At 42.1% G+C, this 19,969-nt stretch overlaps 1 protein-coding gene across 3 annotated transcripts in view; it reads right to left on the bottom strand.

Annotated features, from left to right (window-relative positions):
* Positions 1-15,561: 15,561 nt before the first annotated feature.
* Positions 15,562-19,969, bottom strand: part of abcc4 (ATP-binding cassette, sub-family C (CFTR/MRP), member 4) — a 492,919-nt gene continuing 488,511 nt past the window's right edge. For 2 of the 3 annotated variants that reach the window (XM_048533434.2, XM_048533433.2), the window contains exon 31: positions 15,562-18,207. In XM_048533434.2, coding sequence (XP_048389391.1) covers positions 18,100-18,207 — 108 coding nt within the window. In that variant the 3' untranslated portion in view covers positions 15,562-18,099. The remainder of the gene's footprint in view (positions 18,208-19,969) is intronic. The other variant, XR_007247792.2, reaches the window with a different exon arrangement.

The following is a 19,969-nucleotide window of genomic DNA, read 5'->3' as shown; positions in this document are numbered from 1 at the left end:
CCACAACATCGAAGTCCCAGGTACCAACCCATGCTCTCCTTACAACATAGATCTTCCATGCCTGTTATGAATCTGGGGTACCTTCTCTGAATTGGCTCCAGTGCCAGTTTATCTTTCCTTAGATAAGTGTCCAAAACTGTTCACAGTATTGCACTGAGATCTGATAAGTGTCTTGTATAGTTTTAGCAAAACCTCCCGACTTTTATAATTCCTTCCTTTTGAAATAAAGACCAATATTCTATCTGCCTTAAGTATCACCTGCTGAACTTGGACAGAGCTTCTCTTATGATTCACGAACGTGATTATTACATGTCTTTCTGCAGTCTTTCTCCATTTGAGTAACATTCAGCTCCCCTATTCCAGAGGACTTATTGGCTTTGTTTCCATTGGTTTTCTTGAACACTTTTTCTCTAGTGATAATTATTGTATTTACTTTCTGTCTACTTTTGCTCCATGGGTCCAAAAATGTGCAGGCTAGGTGGATTGGCTGTGCTAAATGGCCTGTAGTGTTCAGGGATGTGTAGATCAGGTGGTTTATTGGGGGATGGGTCTGAGTGGGATGCTCTGAGGGTCACTGTGGACTTGTCGGGCTGAAGGGCCTGTTTCTATACTGTAAGGATTCTTTGATCTATCAATATTTAGAAATTTTGGAATGCCGTTAGTATCTTCCACCATAGAGAATAAATACTTTGCAACAGTAAACTTATCTGCCATTTCCTGGTTCCCATGACTATTTCTGCACCTTTATTCTTTAAAGAGGCATTTGTTCACATTGTTAAACATATAAAAAGGAAGAGAAAAGACAAAGTTCTTGTTGTCTGTCTTGATATTACTTGCAAGTTGACCCTTAAAATTTATTTTCTCCCTTCCAGTTTTTTGATCATCTATTGCTAGCTCGAAAACTTACCCAATCCTCTGGCTTACCACTAATCTTTGCCACATTGTACATTTTTTCTTTCAATCCTTATCTTCCCTGGTTAACTACTGTTGGTTGATTCCCTTTTTAGAATCCTTCTTTTTCACTGGAATATGTCTTTGCTGGTAACCATAATCTATTTTCTTCCATGTTTTCTATTGATCTTGATTCATTTTTGCTGCAAAATCCCTTCCCCAGTCTGCTTCAGCAAGCTCTGCCCTCATTCCTTTACAATTACCTCTATTTAGGCTTAGCACAGTTGTTTCTGATCCAGGTTCCTCCCTTTCAAGGGAGAATTACAGGGGATCCTCTTGTGATGCAGAGGTGGTCACCCTGCCTCTGGATCCAGGAAACCTGGGTTCAAGTCCCACCTCCAATGGGTGTGAGATAATATCTCTGAACAGGTTGGTGAGAGAAATAGGTTAAAAGTGGTTGCTAAATTCTACTATGTTATGGTTGCTGTTTCCCATAGGATCTTTTACTATGACATAATTTATTACACATTATCAGATCCAATCCATTAACACATTGTTGCATGAAACTGTCCCAAATATATTATGAATTCTTCCTCATGGCTTCCTTTGCCCATGTCAGTCTACATGAAGATGAAGGTAAACCATGATTAATGTCTTTATTACATGCTCTCATTACTAATAGAATCCCTACAGTGCTGATTTAGGCCATTCGGTCCATCAGGTTTGCACAAATCCTCCAAAGAGCATCCACCCTATACCCATAACCCTAGAATAACCACCTAGCCTGCTCATCCCTGGACACTACGGAGCAATTTAGCATTTTCAATTCACCTTACCCACACATCTTTGGACTGAGGGAAGAAACCAGATGCCTGATGGAAACCCATCCAAACACAGGGAGAGGTGCAACTCCACACAGTTACTCAAGGCTGGAATTGAACCCAGGTTCCTGGCACTGTGAGACAACAGTGCTAACTACTGTGTCACCATGCCACCTCTAATTATCTTATTTATTCTCTGTCCCACTGCATGGGTATCGTTGGGGGCTAAAGACTAGTTCTACCACTGACTTCTTTTCCTTTTTTGTTTTCTTAACTCTACCCAATGGATTCTATGTCTTCTGATTCAAGATAATTTCTTTCTATTGTACTTACTTCATCCTGTACCAGCAGTGGCACCCACACCCTTTCCGTTCTGCCTGTCCTGTTGTAAAGTGATATACCCAAAAATACTTAATTCCTAGCTTTGATCTCATTTTAGCTATGTCTCTGTAACAGCTATAAGATTGGCTTGCATTTGTTCCTTTAATTCTCTAATTTATTCCAAATACTATGCACATTTAAATTAAGAGCCACTGATTTTGCTTCTTTAATCATTTTTCCCCTTTTAATCCTATTTATTGCTCTTCTATGTTTGCACAAAATGTCCCTTCTTGACCCATTCTCAGTATGTTATCCAAATAGCTGCCTTGTAATGCTTTGTAAGCCTATATTTCCCTCTCCCAAACTCTTCCCACTTTAAATTAATCAAAGTCTTTATACAGTATTAATTATTTGAGATGCCAGGATAGTGCAAGTGAAACCATTCCCACTGTAACAGCTTCCTTCTACACAATACTGGTACCAGTTGCCCACAAGCTGAAACCCATTCCAGCCACACCCATCTTTGAGTCAGTGATAATGGGAACTGCAGATGCTGGAGAATCCAAGATAATAAAATGTGAGGCTGGATGAACACAGCAGGCGCAGCAGCATCTCAGGAGCACAAAAGCTGACCTTTCGGGCCTCGACCCTTCATCAGAGAGGGGGATGGTTTAAGGGTTCTGGAATAAATAGGGAGAGAGGGGAGGCGGACCGAAGATGGAGAGAAAAGAAGATAGGTGGAGAGAGTATAGGTGGGGAGGTAGGGAGGGGATAGGTCAGTCCAGGGAAGACGGACAGGTCAAGGAGGTGGGATGAGGTTAGTAGGCAGGAGATGGAAGTGCGGCTTGGGGTGGGAGGAAGGGATGGGTGAGAGGAAGAACAGGTTAGGGAGGCAGAGACAGGTTGGACTGGTTTTGGGATGCAGTGGGTGGAGGCGAAGAGCTGGGCTGGTTTTGGGATGCAGTGGGGGAAGGGGACATTTTGAAGCTGGTGAAGTCCACATTGATACCATTGGGCTGCAGGGTTCCCAAGAGGAATATGAGTTGCTGTTCCTGCAACTTTCGGGTGGCATCATTGTGGCACTGCAGGAGGCCCATGATGGACATGTCATCTAAAGAATGGGAGGGGGAGTGGAAATGGTTTGCGACTGGGAGGTGCAGTTGTTTATTGCGAACCGAGTGGAGGTGTTCTGCAAAGCAGTCCCCAAGCCTCCGCTTGGTTTCCCCAATGTAGAGGTCTCTCTGGAAAGCAGACAAGGGTGGGGATGGAAAAATGTCTTGGGTGGTGGGGTCGGATTGTAGATGGCAGAAGTGTCGGAGGATGATGCGTTGTATCCGGAGGTTCCCGCAACACATCCCTCACACCCCGCCCCCGCCACAACCGCCCAAAGAGGATCCCCCCCTCGTTCTCACACACCAATCCGACCCCACCACCCAAGACATTTTTCCATCCCCACCCTTGTCTGCTTTCCGGAGAGACCACTCTCTCCGTGACTCCCTTGTTCGCTCCACACTGCCCTCCAACCCCACCACACCCGGCACCTTCCCCTGCAACCGCAGGAAATGCTACACTTGCCCCCACACCTTCTCCCTCACCCCTATCCCAGGCCCCAAGATGACTTTCCATATTAAGCAGAGGTTCACCTGCACATCTGCCAACGTGGTATACTGCATCCACTGTACCCGGTGTGGCTTCCTCTACATTGGGGAAACCAAGCGGAGGCTTGGGGACTGCTTAGCAGAACACCTCCGCTCGGTTTGCAATAAACAACTGCAACTCCCAGTCGCAAACCATTTCCACTCCCCCTCCCATTCTTTAGATGACATGTCCATCATGGGCCTCCTGCAGTGCCACAATGATGCCACCCGAAGGTTGCAGGAACAGCAACTCATATTCTGCTTGGGACCCCTGCAGCCCAATGGTATCAATGTGGACTTCACCAGCTTCAAAATCTCCCCTTCCCCCACCGCATCCCTAAACCAGCCCAGTTCGTCCCATCCCCCCATTGCACCACACAACCAGCCCAGCTCTTCCCCTCCACCCACTGCATCGCAAAACCATTCCAACCTGTCTCTGCCTCCCTAACCTGTTCTTCCTCTTACCCATCCCTTCCTCCCACCCCAAGCCGCACCTCCATCTCCTACCTATTAACCTCATCCCACCTCCTTGACTTGTCTGTCTTCCCTGGATTGACCTATACTTTCCTCTCCACCTATCTTCTTTTCTCTCCATCTTCAGTCCGCCTCCCCCTCTCTCCCTATTTATTCCAGAACCCTCACCCCATCCCCCTCTGTGATGAAGGGTCTAGGCCCGAAACGTCAGCTTTTGTGCTCCTGAGATGCTGCTGGACCTATCTTTGAGTCGCACACTTAACTCTTTATTTACCCTTTTCCAGTTTGCCTGCGGATATTACCTTTGAGATTCTGCTGTAATCTTCAAGCCAGGTTAGTTCTTTAGTGTAGAAACTTCAGCCTCTCTGTTTTATTGGATGTACTTTTAGTCCCATTTCTGAAACAGGAGTCAGCTGAGTCACTTTCAGGTGATAATGGGAACTGCAGATGCTGGCGAATCCAAGATAACAAAGTGTGGAGCTGGATGAACACAGCAGGCCAAGCAGCATCTCAGGAGCACAAAAGCTGACGTTTTGGGCCTAGACCCTTCATCAGAGAGATGTGTTCATCCAGCTCCACACTTTGTTATCTCACTCTCAGGTGAGGCTGGTTAATTGAGCAACTACTTTGATCCAGTTCAGAAGCATTGTTTCTGGGGCCTATGAAAAGGAGGGACCTTCAAAGCTGCTTGGTGAACTGAGTACTGTTGTGCTCAATGAGAGTCCTCTGGAGTTGATGAAGCTGAAAGGCTTGACTGTGTACTTGGTTTCAGCAGTTCAGAAAGTGACGTAGACCCAATGCAATCAGCCAGAAAATGATAGCTGCACAGGATTTTCTTATAGTTTTAAAGCCTAGTATACTAACCTTATATAAATTTAGAAGCTTTTGATTATAAAAGAAATGTCTGAAATGAAGGAGGATCCCTAACTTGGTTAAATTCTCTTAAACAGCGTAACTAGCTTAATTTGAGAGAAGTCATGACAGCAGACCTCAGACATGTGACATACTTTTCTTGTGTAATGTGGGAAATAGGGGATGCTTCCAATGTTCCTTATGATTGTGTGCAAGAAATGTGCCCAGCTGCAGCTACTGGCTAACAAATTTTTGAAGGTGGAGCTGTGTGTGGACTCATTGTAGCGTATCTATGATGTTGAGAATATTGTGAACAGCACATTCAGCAAGGCGGTCATGCTGTGGGTTAGGCAGAAAGGGAATAGATGACCAGCAGACAAAGTAAAAGATTTCAGAAGGAAGTGCAGGAGCCCCCTGTGGGTCATTCCCTCTCTTAATCAGATGTATTGTTGATGGGGGATGGCCTGTAAGGAGAAAGCAGCATCTGACACACTCATAACACCATGGCTGCGTCTGCACAGAAGGGAGGAAAACAAGTCGCAGGGATATAGTGATAGGGGATTCAACAGTAAGAGGTACACACAGTGGCTTCAGTCACCACAGAAGTGAATCTATGATTGTATGTTGCCTCCCTGGTGCCAGGGTTAAGATTGAGTATAGAAGTTGGGATGTCATGTTGCAGCTGTAGAGGACAATGGTGAGGCCAATTTCGGAATACTGCATTCAATTCTGGTTGCTCTTCTGTAAGAAGGATGTTGTTAAGCTTGAAGGCACAGAAACAAGATTTTCAAGGATGTTGCTGGACTGGAGGGTTTAAAATAGAGAGGCTGAATAGGCTGGGGCATTCCCTTTTTCTCTGGCATATCAGACTGAGGGGTGACCTTCTTGAGATTTATAAAATCATGGATAGGCTGAATAGCCAAGGTCTTTTTCTTCATTAAGATGGAGAGTGACACAGTTAAATCTGAGACTAGTGTCCTGAACATATAGCTAATTTTGATGGTATGCAGCATACATTGGCTAGAAGCTGGCTAGGGATACTTAAGGGGTTGACAGTGGATAAGCGATCACAGACATTTGAAGAAAGCATGAATGAACTCCAACAATTGTATATCTCTCTCTGGCATAAGAATAGAACAAAGAGGGTGACATAACCATGGCTAACTAGAGAAATCAGGAATAGCATTAAGGCCAAAGAGGAGGCTATAAATTGGCCAGAAAAAGCAGCAAACCTGAGGACTGGGAGAAATTTAAAATTCAGCTGAGGAGGACAAAGGGGAAAATAGAATGTGAAAGTAAGCTTGTAGAAAACACAAGAACTGACTGCAAAAACCTCTATAGATGTGTGATGAGCAAAGGACTGGTGAATTCATAATGGACAACAAAGAGATGGCAGACCAGTTGAACAAATACTTTGGATTTGTCTTCACTAAGGAGGACAAAAATAACCTTAGAGAAATGTTAGGGAACAGAGGGTCAAATATGAAAATGGAACTGAAAGAAATCCTTATTAGTCAGGAAATGGTTTGGGAAAATTAATGGGAAGTAAGTCTTAGAAATGGTCCTAGAAATGGGGGATGCATTGGTGATCATTTCCAGCACCCTATAGACTCTGGAAGAGTTTGAATGATGGTGAGAAAATGCTGGAGTCTATTATTAAGGATGGTATAACTGAGCATTTGGGAAGCAGTGACAGAATTGGTCCAAGTCTGCATGAATTCATTAAAGGGAAATTTGTTTGACAAACCTTCTGGAATATTTTGAGGATGTGACCAAATAGAGTAGACAAGGGTGTGGCAGTAAGTGATGTGTATCTGAACTTTCAAAAGGCTTTTGACAAGGTTCCACACAAGATTAGTAAGGGAAATTAAAGTGTATGGTATCAGAGGCAATGTATTAATGTGGGTGGGGAAATTTGTTGGCAGAAAGGAACTTGAGAATTCCAGTAAATGGGCCCTCTTCAGAACTGCAGGCAGTGATGAGTGGGGTACCGCAGGGTTCGGTGCTGGGACCCCAGTTGTTCACAATGTCCATTAACAATTTGAACGAAGGAACTGAATTCAACATCACCAAATTTGCAGACGACATTAAGCTGGATGGCAGTGGGTATTGCTAGGAGGTTGCTGGGAAGCTGCAGGGTGACTTGGACAAGTTGGTTGAGTGGGAAAATACTTGGCAAATGCAATATAATGTGGATAAATCTGAATTATTCATTTTGGTGGCAAAAACACAAAGGCAAATTATTATTTGAATGGTGGCAGTTTAGGAAAAGACCTGGGTGTAATGGTGGAACAGTCACTGAAGGTTGGCATGCAGGTAGGTGCAGGTGCTGAGGGAAGCTTAACGCATGCTGGCCTTCAAAGCTAGAAGAGTAATGAAGTGGGGATATCTTGCTTCAATTATACAGGGCCTTGGTGAGGTCACACCTTGAATATTGTGTGCAGTTTTGGTCTCCTCGTCTGAGCTTTTGCTTTTGAGGGGGTCCAGCAAAAGTTCACCAGACTGATTCCAGGATGGCAGGACTGATATTTGAAGGAAGACTGGATTGACCGTGTTTGTACTCACTGGAATTAAAAGGAATGAGGACGGATCTCACAGAAACATACAAAATCATGATGGGACTGGACAGGCTGGATGCGGGAAGAATGGTCCCAATGTTGGAAGTCCAGAAAAAGAGGTCATAGTTTAAGAATAAGGGGTGAGCAGGGCAGGACTGAGACAAGAAAGCATTTCTTCACTCAAAGTTTTGAATCTTTGGAATTCTCTAACACAGAAAGCAGTTGGTGCCAGTTCATTAGATACATTTAAGAAGGAGCTGGATGTGGCCCTTGCAGCTAAATAAATCAAGGAGGATGGAGAGAAATTGGGAATGGGATACTGTAATTGCATGATCAGCCATGATTATGTTGAATGGTGTGGCAGACTACAAGGGACAAATGGCCCCGGGCCTATTTTCTATGTTCAACACAAGGAGTATTAAAAACAAAGCAGATGAACTGAGGGTACAGGCATATGGTAGCCTGATGTTTTTGCTATAATAGATGACAAAGTGGGGAGGGGTGATAGCAGTATTAGTTAAAGAGCTAATTATAGTTGTAAGAAGGCATAGTATACTTAGTGGGTTAACAAATAAGGTTTTATGGGTTGAGCTTATGAATAAAGAGGTAGTAGTCACACTACCAGGAATACATCACAGGCCCCCAAATAGTGAGGAGGTGGTGGATGGAAGAACATTAATGTAGACAAATTTCTTCCTATTGGGCTATAGTAGTAGGAAACCATCCCAAAATCAATGGGGTTTCAAACGATATATGGAACTCCTGATGGTGAAAAATGCATGTAGTGTACCCAGGAAAATGTTTTTGAACAACGTTCAAAGGTGGAGGAAGCTAGGGTCAAGTTCAGCTAGAGAGGATTACATGCAGGCAAGGAAGGAGCTCAAAAATGGTCTGAGGAGAGCCAGGAGGGGGCACGAGAAAGGCTTGGCAGAAGGAATCCGGGAAAACACAAAGGCATTTTACACTTACGTGAGGAATAAGAGAATGGTCAAAGAAAGAGTAGGGCCGATCAGGGATAGCATAGGGAACTTGTGTGTGGAGCCTGAGGAGGTAGGGGAAGCCCTAAATGAGTTTTTTGCTTCTGTCTTTACGAAAGAAACGACCTGTGTAGTGAATGAAACCTTTGAAGAGCAGGTGTGCATGCTGGAATGGATAGAGATAGAGGAAGCTGATGTACTGAAAATTTTGTCAAACATTAAGATTGACAAGTCGCCAGGCCCGGATCAGATTTGTCCTCGGCTGCTTTGGGAAGCGAGAAATGCAATTGCTTCGCCACTTGCGAAGATCTTTGCATCCTCGCTCTCCACTGGAGTCGTACCTGAGGACTGGAGAGAGGCAAATGTAATTCCTCTCTTCAAGAAAGGAAATAGGGAAATCCCCGGCAATTATAGACCGGTAAGTCTCACGTCTGTCGTCTGCAAGGTGTTAGAAAGGATTCTGAGGGATAAGATTTATGACCATCTGGAAGAGCATGGCTTGATCAAATACAGTCAACACGGCTTTGTGAGGGGTAGGTCATGCCTTACAAACCTTATCGAGTTTTTTGAGGATGTGACTAGTAAGGTTGATGAGGGTCAAGCTGTGGATGTGGTGTATATGGACTTCAGTAAGGCATTTGATAAGGTTCCCCATGGAAGGCTCATTCAGAAGGTCAGGAGGAATGGGATACAGGGGAACTTAGCTGCTTGGATACAGAATTGGCTGGCCAACAGAAGACAGCGAGTGGTAGTAGAAGGAAAATATTCTGCCTGGAAGTCAGTGGTGAGTGGGGTTCCACAGGGCTCTGTCCTTGGGCCTCTACTGTTTGTAATTTTTATTAATGACTTGGACGAGGGAATTGAAGGATGGGTCAGCAAGTTTGCAGACGACACAAAGGTCGGAGGTGTCGTTGACAGTGTAGAGGGCTGTTGTAGGCTGCAGCGGGACATTGACAGGATGCAGAGATGGGCTGAGAGGTGGCAGATGGAGTTCAACCTGGATAAATGCGAGGTGATGCATTTTGGAAGGTCGAATTTGAAAACTGAGTACAGGATTAAGGATAGGATTCTTGGCAGCGTGGAGGAACAGAGGGATCTTGGTGTGCAGATACATAGATCCCTTAAAATGGCCACCCAAGTGGACAGGGTTGTTAAGAAAGCATATGGTGTTTTGGCTTTCATTAACAGGGGGATTGAGTTTAAGAGTCGTGAGATCTTGTTGCAGCTCTATAAAACTTTGGTTAGACCGCACTTGGAATACTGCGTCCAGTTCTGGGCGCCCTATTATAGGAAAGATGTGGATGCTTTGGAGAGGGTTCAGAGGAGGTTTACCAGGATGCTGCCTGGACTGGAGGGCTTATCTTATGAAGAGAGGTTGACTGAGCTCGGTCTCTTTTCATTGGAGAAAAGGAGGAGGAGAGGGGACCTAATTGAGGTATACAAGATAATGAGAGGCATAGATAGAGTCGATAGCCAGAGACTATTTCCCAGGGCAGAAATGGCTAGCACGAGGGGTCATAGTTTTAAGCTGGTTGGTGGAAAGTATAGAGGGGATGTCAGAGGCAGGTTCTTTACGCAGAGAGTTGTGAGAGCATGGAATGCGTTGCCAGCAGCAGTTGTGGAAGCAAGGTCATTGGGGTCATTTAAGAGACTGCTGGACATGCATATGGTCACAGAAATTTGAGGGTGCATCCATGAGGATCAATGGTCGGCACAACATTGTGGGCTGAAGGGCCTGTTCTGTGCTGTACTGTTCTATGTTCTATGTTCTATGTTCTAACTTAAATTTGAGAATTAATTCTGGATTTAGTTTTAGGAAACAAAGACGGGCAACAGGTGACCATGTTGGATAGTGACCATAATTTGGTTAGATTTAGTTTCCATGTGGAAAAGGTCAGATAAATCAGGAATAAGTTTTTAAACCAAGGGAAGGCAAATTTTACAACACTGAAATGATTTTGGGCAGGACTGATAAAGAAAAAAATCAGTGGTAAAAAGTGAGATCCTTAGGGCACAAAGCAGACACCTCCCCTCCAAAAATCTGAATAGTTCTACCAATCGAGACCTCTGTTTAGTCTACAAAAATACAGGGAAAGATTAAAAAGAAGAAGAAAACTGATAGTCATAAAAAACTCAAACACTGCAGATTGCCTACAGGAGTACGTAAGAAGGAAATAAGGAAATAAAAGAGCATGAAAAAAATATTTTCAAGCAAGATAAATTAAAACTCTAAGTTTTTTTTACCAGTTTATAAAGTGCAAAACGACAGTTAAGGAAAATATGACCTATCAGAGATGAAGGAAATTTAAAGATAGAGGATTTGGGAAGAAGTTTGAATAACTTTTCATCTCCATATTCGCAAATGAAAGGGATCATAAAAGCACAGTAATCCAAGAGGAGCAATGTGAACTATTGGACAAAATAATCATAACAAGTAAGTAAGTGTTAAATGAATTCAAATCCTTAAGTGGATAAGTCACCAGGACTGGATGTTGAAGGAGGTCAGAGAGGAAAATAGCAGATCCTCAGAGGATTATTTTCCAATCTTCACTAGGCAGGTGGAGTGCTCGAAAATTAGAGGAATGCAAAGGCGACTTTTTTTGTTTAACAAAGCTAAAAAGGAAATGGCAAGTATAGGCCAGTTAGTCTTTCTTTAGCGATGGGAAAATTGTTAGAAACCGTCCTCAGAGTTTGCCTATACTGTCACTTAGAAAGGATTGAACAGGTTTAGTCAGCATGGCTTTGTTAAGGGAACATCATGCCTTACAAATGTGAATGATTTCTTTGTGGAAGTGACAAGGAGAATCAATGAAGATAGTGCAGTGAATGTTGTCTACATTGATTTTAGTAAGGCATTTGGCAAAGCCCCAATTGGTAGACTGGTTAAAAATGTAAAAGTCCATGTGATATATGGTAATGTGTTGAATTAGATCCAATGTTAGCTTGAATGGTGTGGCAGGCTACAAGGGTAATGATCAATGGCTGTCCTTGGAAATGGAAAGACGTTTCACGTAGTATTCTGCAGGGCTCAGTGTTTGGACCCCAACTTTTGTTTTATACACTACCTGTTTAGATTGGAACATGGGGGCACAACTGTAACTTGAAGACAACACAAATTCTGTTATGAGAATAGCTGTAAGATCAAATGACAGATGAGATAGGCAGGCAAGTGGCAAATGGAGTTCAACTCCAAGAGCCATTCTGGTCACCACACTGGACGGAGTACAGAGAAGATCAATTCGAAACAAAAACAGAAGTTGCTGGAAGCTCAATAGGTCTGGCAGCATCTGTGAAGAAAAAAATCAGAGTTAATGTTTCAGGTCTTGTCGCCTTTTCTCAGAACAGATCAATTAGAATGTTGCTAGGGCTGGAGAATTGTCTGAGGTATAGAGAAGGCTGAGGAACATGATTGAGGTATATAAAACTGACGTGTGGGGAGAGTAGACAAAAGGAATCTATTTCCCTTGGCAGAGTGCAAAAACCAGGGGTCATAGATTCAAACTAAGTAGCAGAAGTATTAGAGAGGATATGAGAAAAAAACCTTGAAAGCAGAAGGTGCCAGGAATTTGCTGCCTCTGATCATGTTGGAGGCAGAGACTCTAAACTATTTTTTAAATGGGAGGGGATAGCCTAATGACATTATCACTAGACTATTAACTCAGCGACCCATGTAAGGTGGAGGAAGCTAGGGTCAAGTTCAGCTAGAGAGGATTACATGCAGGCAAGGAAGGAGCTCAAAAATGGTCTGAGGAGAGCCAGGAGGGGGCACGAGAAAGGCTTGGCAGAAGGAATCCGGGAAAACACAAAGGCATTTTACACTTACGTGAGGAATAAGAGAATGGTCAAAGAAAGAGTAGGGCCGATCAGGGATAGCATAGGGAACTTGTGTGTGGAGCCTGAGGAGGTAGGGGAAGCCCTAAATGAGTTTTTTGCTTCTGTCTTTACGAAAGAAACGACCTGTGTAGTGAATGAAACCTTTGAAGAGCAGGTGTGCATGCTGGAATGGATAGAGATAGAGGAAGCTGATGTACTGAAAATTTTGTCAAACATTAAGATTGACAAGTCGCCAGGCCCGGATCAGATTTGTCCTCGGCTGCTTTGGGAAGCGAGAAATGCAATTGCTTCGCCACTTGCGAAGATCTTTGCATCCTCGCTCTCCACTGGAGTCGTACCTGAGGACTGGAGAGAGGCAAATGTAATTCCTCTCTTCAAGAAAGGAAATAGGGAAATCCCCGGCAATTATAGACCGGTAAGTCTCACGTCTGTCGTCTGCAAGGTGTTAGAAAGGATTCTGAGGGATAAGATTTATGACCATCTGGAAGAGCATGGCTTGATCAAATACAGTCAACACGGCTTTGTGAGGGGTAGGTCATGCCTTACAAACCTTATCGAGTTTTTTGAGGATGTGACTAGTAAGGTTGATGAGGGTCAAGCTGTGGATGTGGTGTATATGGACTTCAGTAAGGCATTTGATAAGGTTCCCCATGGAAGGCTCATTCAGAAGGTCAGGAGGAATGGGATACAGGGGAACTTAGCTGCTTGGATACAGAATTGGCTGGCCAACAGAAGACAGCGAGTGGTAGTAGAAGGAAAATATTCTGCCTGGAAGTCAGTGGTGAGTGGGGTTCCACAGGGCTCTGTCCTTGGGCCTCTACTGTTTGTAATTTTTATTAATGACTTGGACGAGGGAATTGAAGGATGGGTCAGCAAGTTTGCAGACGACACAAAGGTCGGAGGTGTCGTTGACAGTGTAGAGGGCTGTTGTAGGCTGCAGCGGGACATTGACAGGATGCAGAGATGGGCTGAGAGGTGGCAGATGGAGTTCAACCTGGATAAATGCGAGGTGATGCATTTTGGAAGGTCGAATTTGAAAGCTGAGTACAGGATTAAGGATAGGATTCTTGGCAGCGTGGAGGAACAGAGGGATCTTGGTGTGCAGATACATAGATCCCTTAAAATGGCCACCCAAGTGGACAGGGTTGTTAAGAAAGCATATGGTGTTTTGGCTTTCATTAACAGGGGGATTGAGTTTAAGAGTCGTGAGATCTTGTTGCAGCTCTATAAAACTTTGGTTAGACCGCACTTGGAATACTGCGTCCAGTTCTGGGCGCCCTATTATAGGAAAGATGTGGATGCTTTGGAGAGGGTTCAGAGGAGGTTTACCAGGATGCTGCCTGGACTGGAGGGCTTATCTTATGAAGAGAGGTTGACTGAGCTCGGTCTCTTTTCATTGGAGAAAAGGAGGAGGAGAGGGGACCTAATTGAGGTATACAAGATAATGAGAGGCATAGATAGAGTTGATAGCCAGAGACTATTTCCCAGGGCAGAAATGGCTAGCACGAGGGGTCATAGTTTTAAGCTGGTTGGTGGAAAGTATAGAGGGGATGTCAGAGGCAGGTTATTTACGCAGAGAGTTGTGAGAGCATGGAATGCGTTGCCAGCAGCAGTTGTGGAAGCAAGGTCATTGGGGTCATTTAAGAGACTGCTGGACATGCATATGGTCACAGAAATTTGAGGGTGCATCCATGAGGATCAATGGTCGGCACAACATTGTGGGCTGAAGGGCCTGTTCTGTGCTGTACTGTTCTATGTTCTATGTTCTATGTAATGTTCTGGGGATCTGGGTTCAAATCCCGCAAAGGCAGATTGAATTGAATTCAATGAAAGTCTGGGATTAAGAGTCCAATAGTGACCATAAAGTCATTGTCCATTGTTGGGAGGTGGGGGAACCAGTGTTGCTAATGTCCTTTTGAGAAAGAAATCTGCCTTCTTACCCAGTTTGGCCTGCATGTGACTCCAGGCACACAGCAATGCAGTTGATTCTCAACTATCCTCTGGGCATTTAAGAATGGGCAATAAATACAGGTTTACCCAGCGACGCTCATGTCCCATGATAGTATCATAGAATTAGTACAATCCCTAGAATGTGTAACCAGGCCAATCAGCCCATCGGGTCCACATGACCCTCAGAACATTCCAACCAGACCTAACCCCTATACTATATTTGTAACCACGCATTTCCTATGGTGGAGGCAATTAGAGACTGGCATTTTAAACCGGCTCAGCCAACAATACCCACAACCTCCAAGTGAATATAAAAATTATATCTTTTGTAATGGTTCGTTCTTGCTCAGGTCTTGAAAGTAGGCAGGGAGATCAAATCCTGGGATGAGGTATATCTGGGCTCCTTAAACAGTGCAACTAAGTTCATAATTATTGCTAAACACCGTCCCTAGCTACAGAATGTCAAATGTCTCTGCCTCACTGCACATTTTTGGACAAATTAAAAAAATACACACTTGGATTTGTACCTTAAGAACTGTAAACTGCAAGGCTATGGGCTTTTGTTTAGACAGATATGGTTTGAAAGGGAATCTGGGTGTCTTTGGGTCAGTATGCACAAGACTAGGCAAAAGACCCCATGTTTGCTGTATCATTTTTGTGGTTCCCTCTAGAAGAACACGGCAGCAGATACATGGGAAAGCCACCACATGCAAATTCTCCTCCAAGCCACTCACCATCCTGATTTGGAAATATAATAGCCATTCCTTCAGTGTTGCTGGGCCAAAATCTTGGAACTCCCTCCCTAACAAAACTGTGTATATCTACATTGAATTGACTGCAGTGGTTCAAGAATACAGTCATCACATTTTTTGCAGGGCAATTGGAGACTGGCATTTAAAACTGGCTCAGCTAGCAATACCCACATCCTGCAAGTGAATAAAAAAATTATATCTTTTGTAATGGTTCCTCCTTGCTCAGGTTTTGAATGTAGGCAGGCAGATCAAATCCTCGGATGAGGTATAACTGGGCCCTTTAAACAGTGCACTAAGTTCATAATTATTGCTAAACACTCTCCCTAGCTACAGAATGTCAAATGTCTCCATTGTGATACAAGAATAATTCTTAAAAATGATATTTGATTTCACTATTATTACAACAATGGAAAAAATGTTCATGCTTTAAGTAAGCATAGAGACGTTTAATGAGAAACCATTGAGTCTTTCTTACAAGATGAGAAATTACATGCTTAGCTCTGGCATTTGATGACCAGTTATCTGATTAGAATATAATTACAAAAGTAAAATTTCTGCTCAAAATCACAGGACTGAATATCCTATGTGGAAATAGGATGTTTATAAATATTAACCAATAGATCATATCCTCTGGAAGAATTTTGGATTACAGTACAGATTACAAAAGAATAAGGCAGTTTCCACAAAAGCAGTAAACTTGACCCACACCAGACTCTGATTCAAACAGAAAATTAACTATGTATTTATTCTAAAACTGTGTGTAAAACTCTTTGATGAGATAATGCCATTTTACAACTGCATTTTATTCCTTGGTCAATTTTGGATCAGTAATAATTTGCAGCTTACTCCTTCTGTACACAGTGAAAAAGTCAATAAAACCAACTAAAAGCAACTATATAAATGGAGTTTCAGAATATAAAGTTTAAAATGCATTGCAAATAGTCATAAATCAACTTTTAATTTAACATATACATATTCTTCACCTTTCCTGAATTAATGTAGGAGTGGGGCAAGTTGGTTTGATCACAACTGATCGATTGCTTCTGACTTAAGTCTAACCAACTGCAAAATCCAGCATTTACAAAGATTCAGTTTTGTATGTAGGAAAATAGCTCTTGTTACAAAGCATATACTCCTTTGATAATGATTTTTCAGTGCTTTACTAGTTACCTTTTGTATTTAATTTTCATTTATTCTCAGGTTTTTTTTCAGGAAGGACCCAAATGCTGTCAGTATCAACCCATACAAAGTTACAGTAATCAACAATGGCTTGAAATCTTAATCAAGGCATCTTTGGACTCATAACCGTGAGCAATGAAAACAAACATTCATATGAATCAGCACCCACTTCAAACAGGATTCAAGCTGATTACATAACATTTTTCTTGATGTTTCAATTCATTTATTATTCTTAAATATCTAAATGTAAGCATGATGCCACTTGAAGGCATTGGTGAAACTGCTGAAATGGTTTTCTGTTTAACCAAACCTCATATTATCATCCTACAAAATTTCAGCTTATTAACCTGGAAAACTGCTGAAAGGACTGCTGATGCTGGACCGCAAACTGCTGGAAAATCTCAAGAGGATCTAGCAACATCTGTGGAGAGAAATCAGTTACCCGTTTGGGTCCATTGGCCCTTCTTCAGAACAATTCTGAAGAAGGGTCACTAGACCCAAAACATTAATTGATTTCTCTCTGCAGATGTTGCAGACGCACTTGAGTTTTTGCAGCAATTTCTGTAGCTCATTAACTTTTTCTCTTTAAAAGCATACGTTACAACAGTGGAATTTGGGAAATAAATTCAATATTATTTAAAGGAAGGATATCATGATCTTCATGGTAAGATATTATAGCAAGGTTCCTTATCAAACTTCATTACTTTATTTTGTATATTTTGATAAAGGCTAATTTCCACTACACTAAAGAACAGTGAAATGTGGTCCATGTATTTTCACAAGTGTAGCTTTTATTGCTACTAAGGCAGCAAGTACTTAAAAATGTAGAAATCTCTTCCAGTTGAAGGCTCACCATACTAGTGTTATTAGAAAATAGCAATGCAGGTTTTTTTTAGATTACTAATACATTCAAGTTGAAATATTCAAGGAATAACTGTCAGGAGGACATTCGCCTGACTCAATCTAAGCCAAGTATTAAGGTTTAATGCTCCAGTATCGCTTCAGTTTTGGTCATTCCAGCCTTTAGCAGGTTTTCACAGTAAGCACCCTCCCAAAAGAATCACCTTGGGTGTACAATTAATTTCACTTTTTAGACACAGAGTTACAAATGTAGAATTTTCTATTAAACTGACTCACCTCCAGCTAAATCTTCTGAAATTAAAACCCTCAATTTGTAGACTAGTGTTAAGTTAACTTGCCAATTAAACAAGATTTCAGTTGCTTCTGAAAATTGAGAGAAATGGTCAAATAACAAATTTTATTTGGTAAACTTTACTTTTCATGAGACAAGTAACATGAAGTATGTGTATAATATCCACTGCCTGCATAAAGTGAATTAATGGAGGCATACTGAATAATTTGGGCATGAGTTCAGTGTTTGACCTTAGCATCAAATATGTTGCAATTTATTCAGAGGGCAGTTGAGGGACAAAATACAATAGTAGGCCCCTTCAAAATCTTTGCAAACTTGACTCGGTCCTCCTCGTATGCTGCAATAACTACTAATCATGGAATTAATGCACTTCGATAATTAAAGGGAAATGTTCTCCCTTCCAAATTTTTACATCATTAATTTCTTCTAGATACATTTAGTGCAGCTGATACCTTTTTGAAAACAGGAGTCTATTTCAGACATAGAATAAGTGGGTATTTGTTGATTTCATGTTCAATTTTTAATATGATAGTATCTAATGTAATCAGGTCCAGTGATGGATATGTCAAAGCTTTTGGCACAAATGATTATCCATTCTCCAAACCATGTTTATTTAAGAAAACTGATATTTCCTGTGAAACATCAGGATGTAAGTATTTTACTGTTAGATGCAGATGTTCCACTGTACTCCTTCTTCTGCTCATAATGATGTCTCAAAGACAACATTATTAGGTGATACAGTTGCCAAACCATTGGCTAATATTTGGTCAGTCTGTGTTCCTTCTGCAGATTTCCTTTTCAAATGTATCTGCAAAAATAAAGAAACAGAACCTCAAAATGGAATTTATCAATATGTTCCAGCACTTCTCATTATTTCAAGTGAAACAAAATAACTGCTTTCAAATATCAATAATCCCGAGACACTCACCTTTTGATATGGAACACATACACCATACCGTCTGGTTAGAACTATTTTTCTTAGCTTATTATGTATAGTAATGAATGGGATATTTGAGACATATTCACTCTTTCATGAAGTGTCGTGACTTAGTCAAACCTAAATAGTGATATTCTACTTCCGAGAATGACCAGCCTGTGGGCCCTCTGAATAGCTAATCTTCAAGAAATTATGGGGACATCTTGTGACGGGACAATCTTTTTGATCCATTAGGTTTAAAGTTATTTTGAAATCGAGAACTGAATGGAATGTTCAACACAATTCAATTTATTGTGCATTTGACATCACAGTAGCGCTGTGCTTCCACAAAAGCATTTATTTGTAGTATGTATAAATTCTGTTAAAAAACTCCAAATAGGAAACATTTTCTTGGTAGAAGAGAATAGAATAGCTGTTATTTAAGCAGCAAATAATCTTCAACTTGCTATGGCCCAAATTTGCAAATTATGCTGGAATTCTTGCTCGCCTAGGTTTTACTGGCTGGATGTTAATGTTTGTCTGCCATTGTATGGCTTTGTTTTTCTGTTAATATGCAATTCTCAAATGGTTTAGCATCATCGTCAACTTAGTGGATTATCTGACAATTGAGAAGATCATTCATGGATTTAGTGGTTACTTCTGCTTTAGAATCCCACCTGTGTGGAAAAGGCCCTTTTTTTATTCATCCTGGGGAATGAGGATGTTGCTGGCTAGGCCAGCATTTATTGCCCAGCCCTAATTGCCCAGAAGCCATTTCGGAGTCAACCACTATGCTGTGGGTCTGGCGTCACATGTAGGCCAGACCAGGTAAGGGTGAAAGTCTCCATCCCTAAAGAGCATTAGTGAACCAAATGGCTTTTTCTGACAATCGGCAATGGATTCATAGTCATCATTAGACTCGTAATTCCAGATATTTTTTTGTTCCCTCTGAAGAGCATCCCACCCAGACCCATATTCTATCCCTGTAACCCTGCATTTCCCATGGCTAATGCACCTAACCTACACATTCCTGAACACTGTGGGCAACTTAGCATGGCCAACCCACCTAATTTGCACATCTTTGAGCTGCGGGAGGAAACCTAAGAACCTAGCTGAAACCCATGCACACACAGGAGCAAATGCAAATTCCACACAGGCACTCACTCGAGGGTGGAATCAATTAAGGTCTCTTAAACTGTGAGGCAGCAATGCTAACCACTGAGCCACTATGCCTCGACTAAATCTATCATTATCATGTAGTGAGGTGAGGTGAGGTGAGGTTCTCAAAGTGATGATCTCCATTTTTGGAAGAATGAACACCAACCAAATGTCAGTGCTCAATTCCACACTGGGAGCTTCATCACATTAAACAAATCTTGGGATCTATATGCAAATAACTCAGCATCAAAGGGTTTATCAGTGAATTTGTCCTCCCAGTGCATAGCTACAATCAAAGAACAAAGAAAACTACAGCATAGGAACAATCCCTTCAGCCCTCCAAGCCTACACCGACATGTTGCTCGTCAAAATTAAAAGCCCCTCCCCTTCCAGGGACCATATCCCTCTATTCTCATCCTATTCATATATTTGTCAAGACACCCTTTAAAAGTCACTACTGTATTTGCTTCCACTACCTCCCCCGGTAGCGAGTTCC

This window comes from Stegostoma tigrinum, chromosome 6 (assembly GCF_030684315.1).
Source record: "Stegostoma tigrinum isolate sSteTig4 chromosome 6, sSteTig4.hap1, whole genome shotgun sequence".
NCBI lineage: Eukaryota > Metazoa > Chordata > Chondrichthyes > Orectolobiformes > Stegostomatidae > Stegostoma > Stegostoma tigrinum.
Note: the sequence above shows the minus strand (reverse complement) of the source record. Positions and strands in the feature narration are given on the sequence as shown.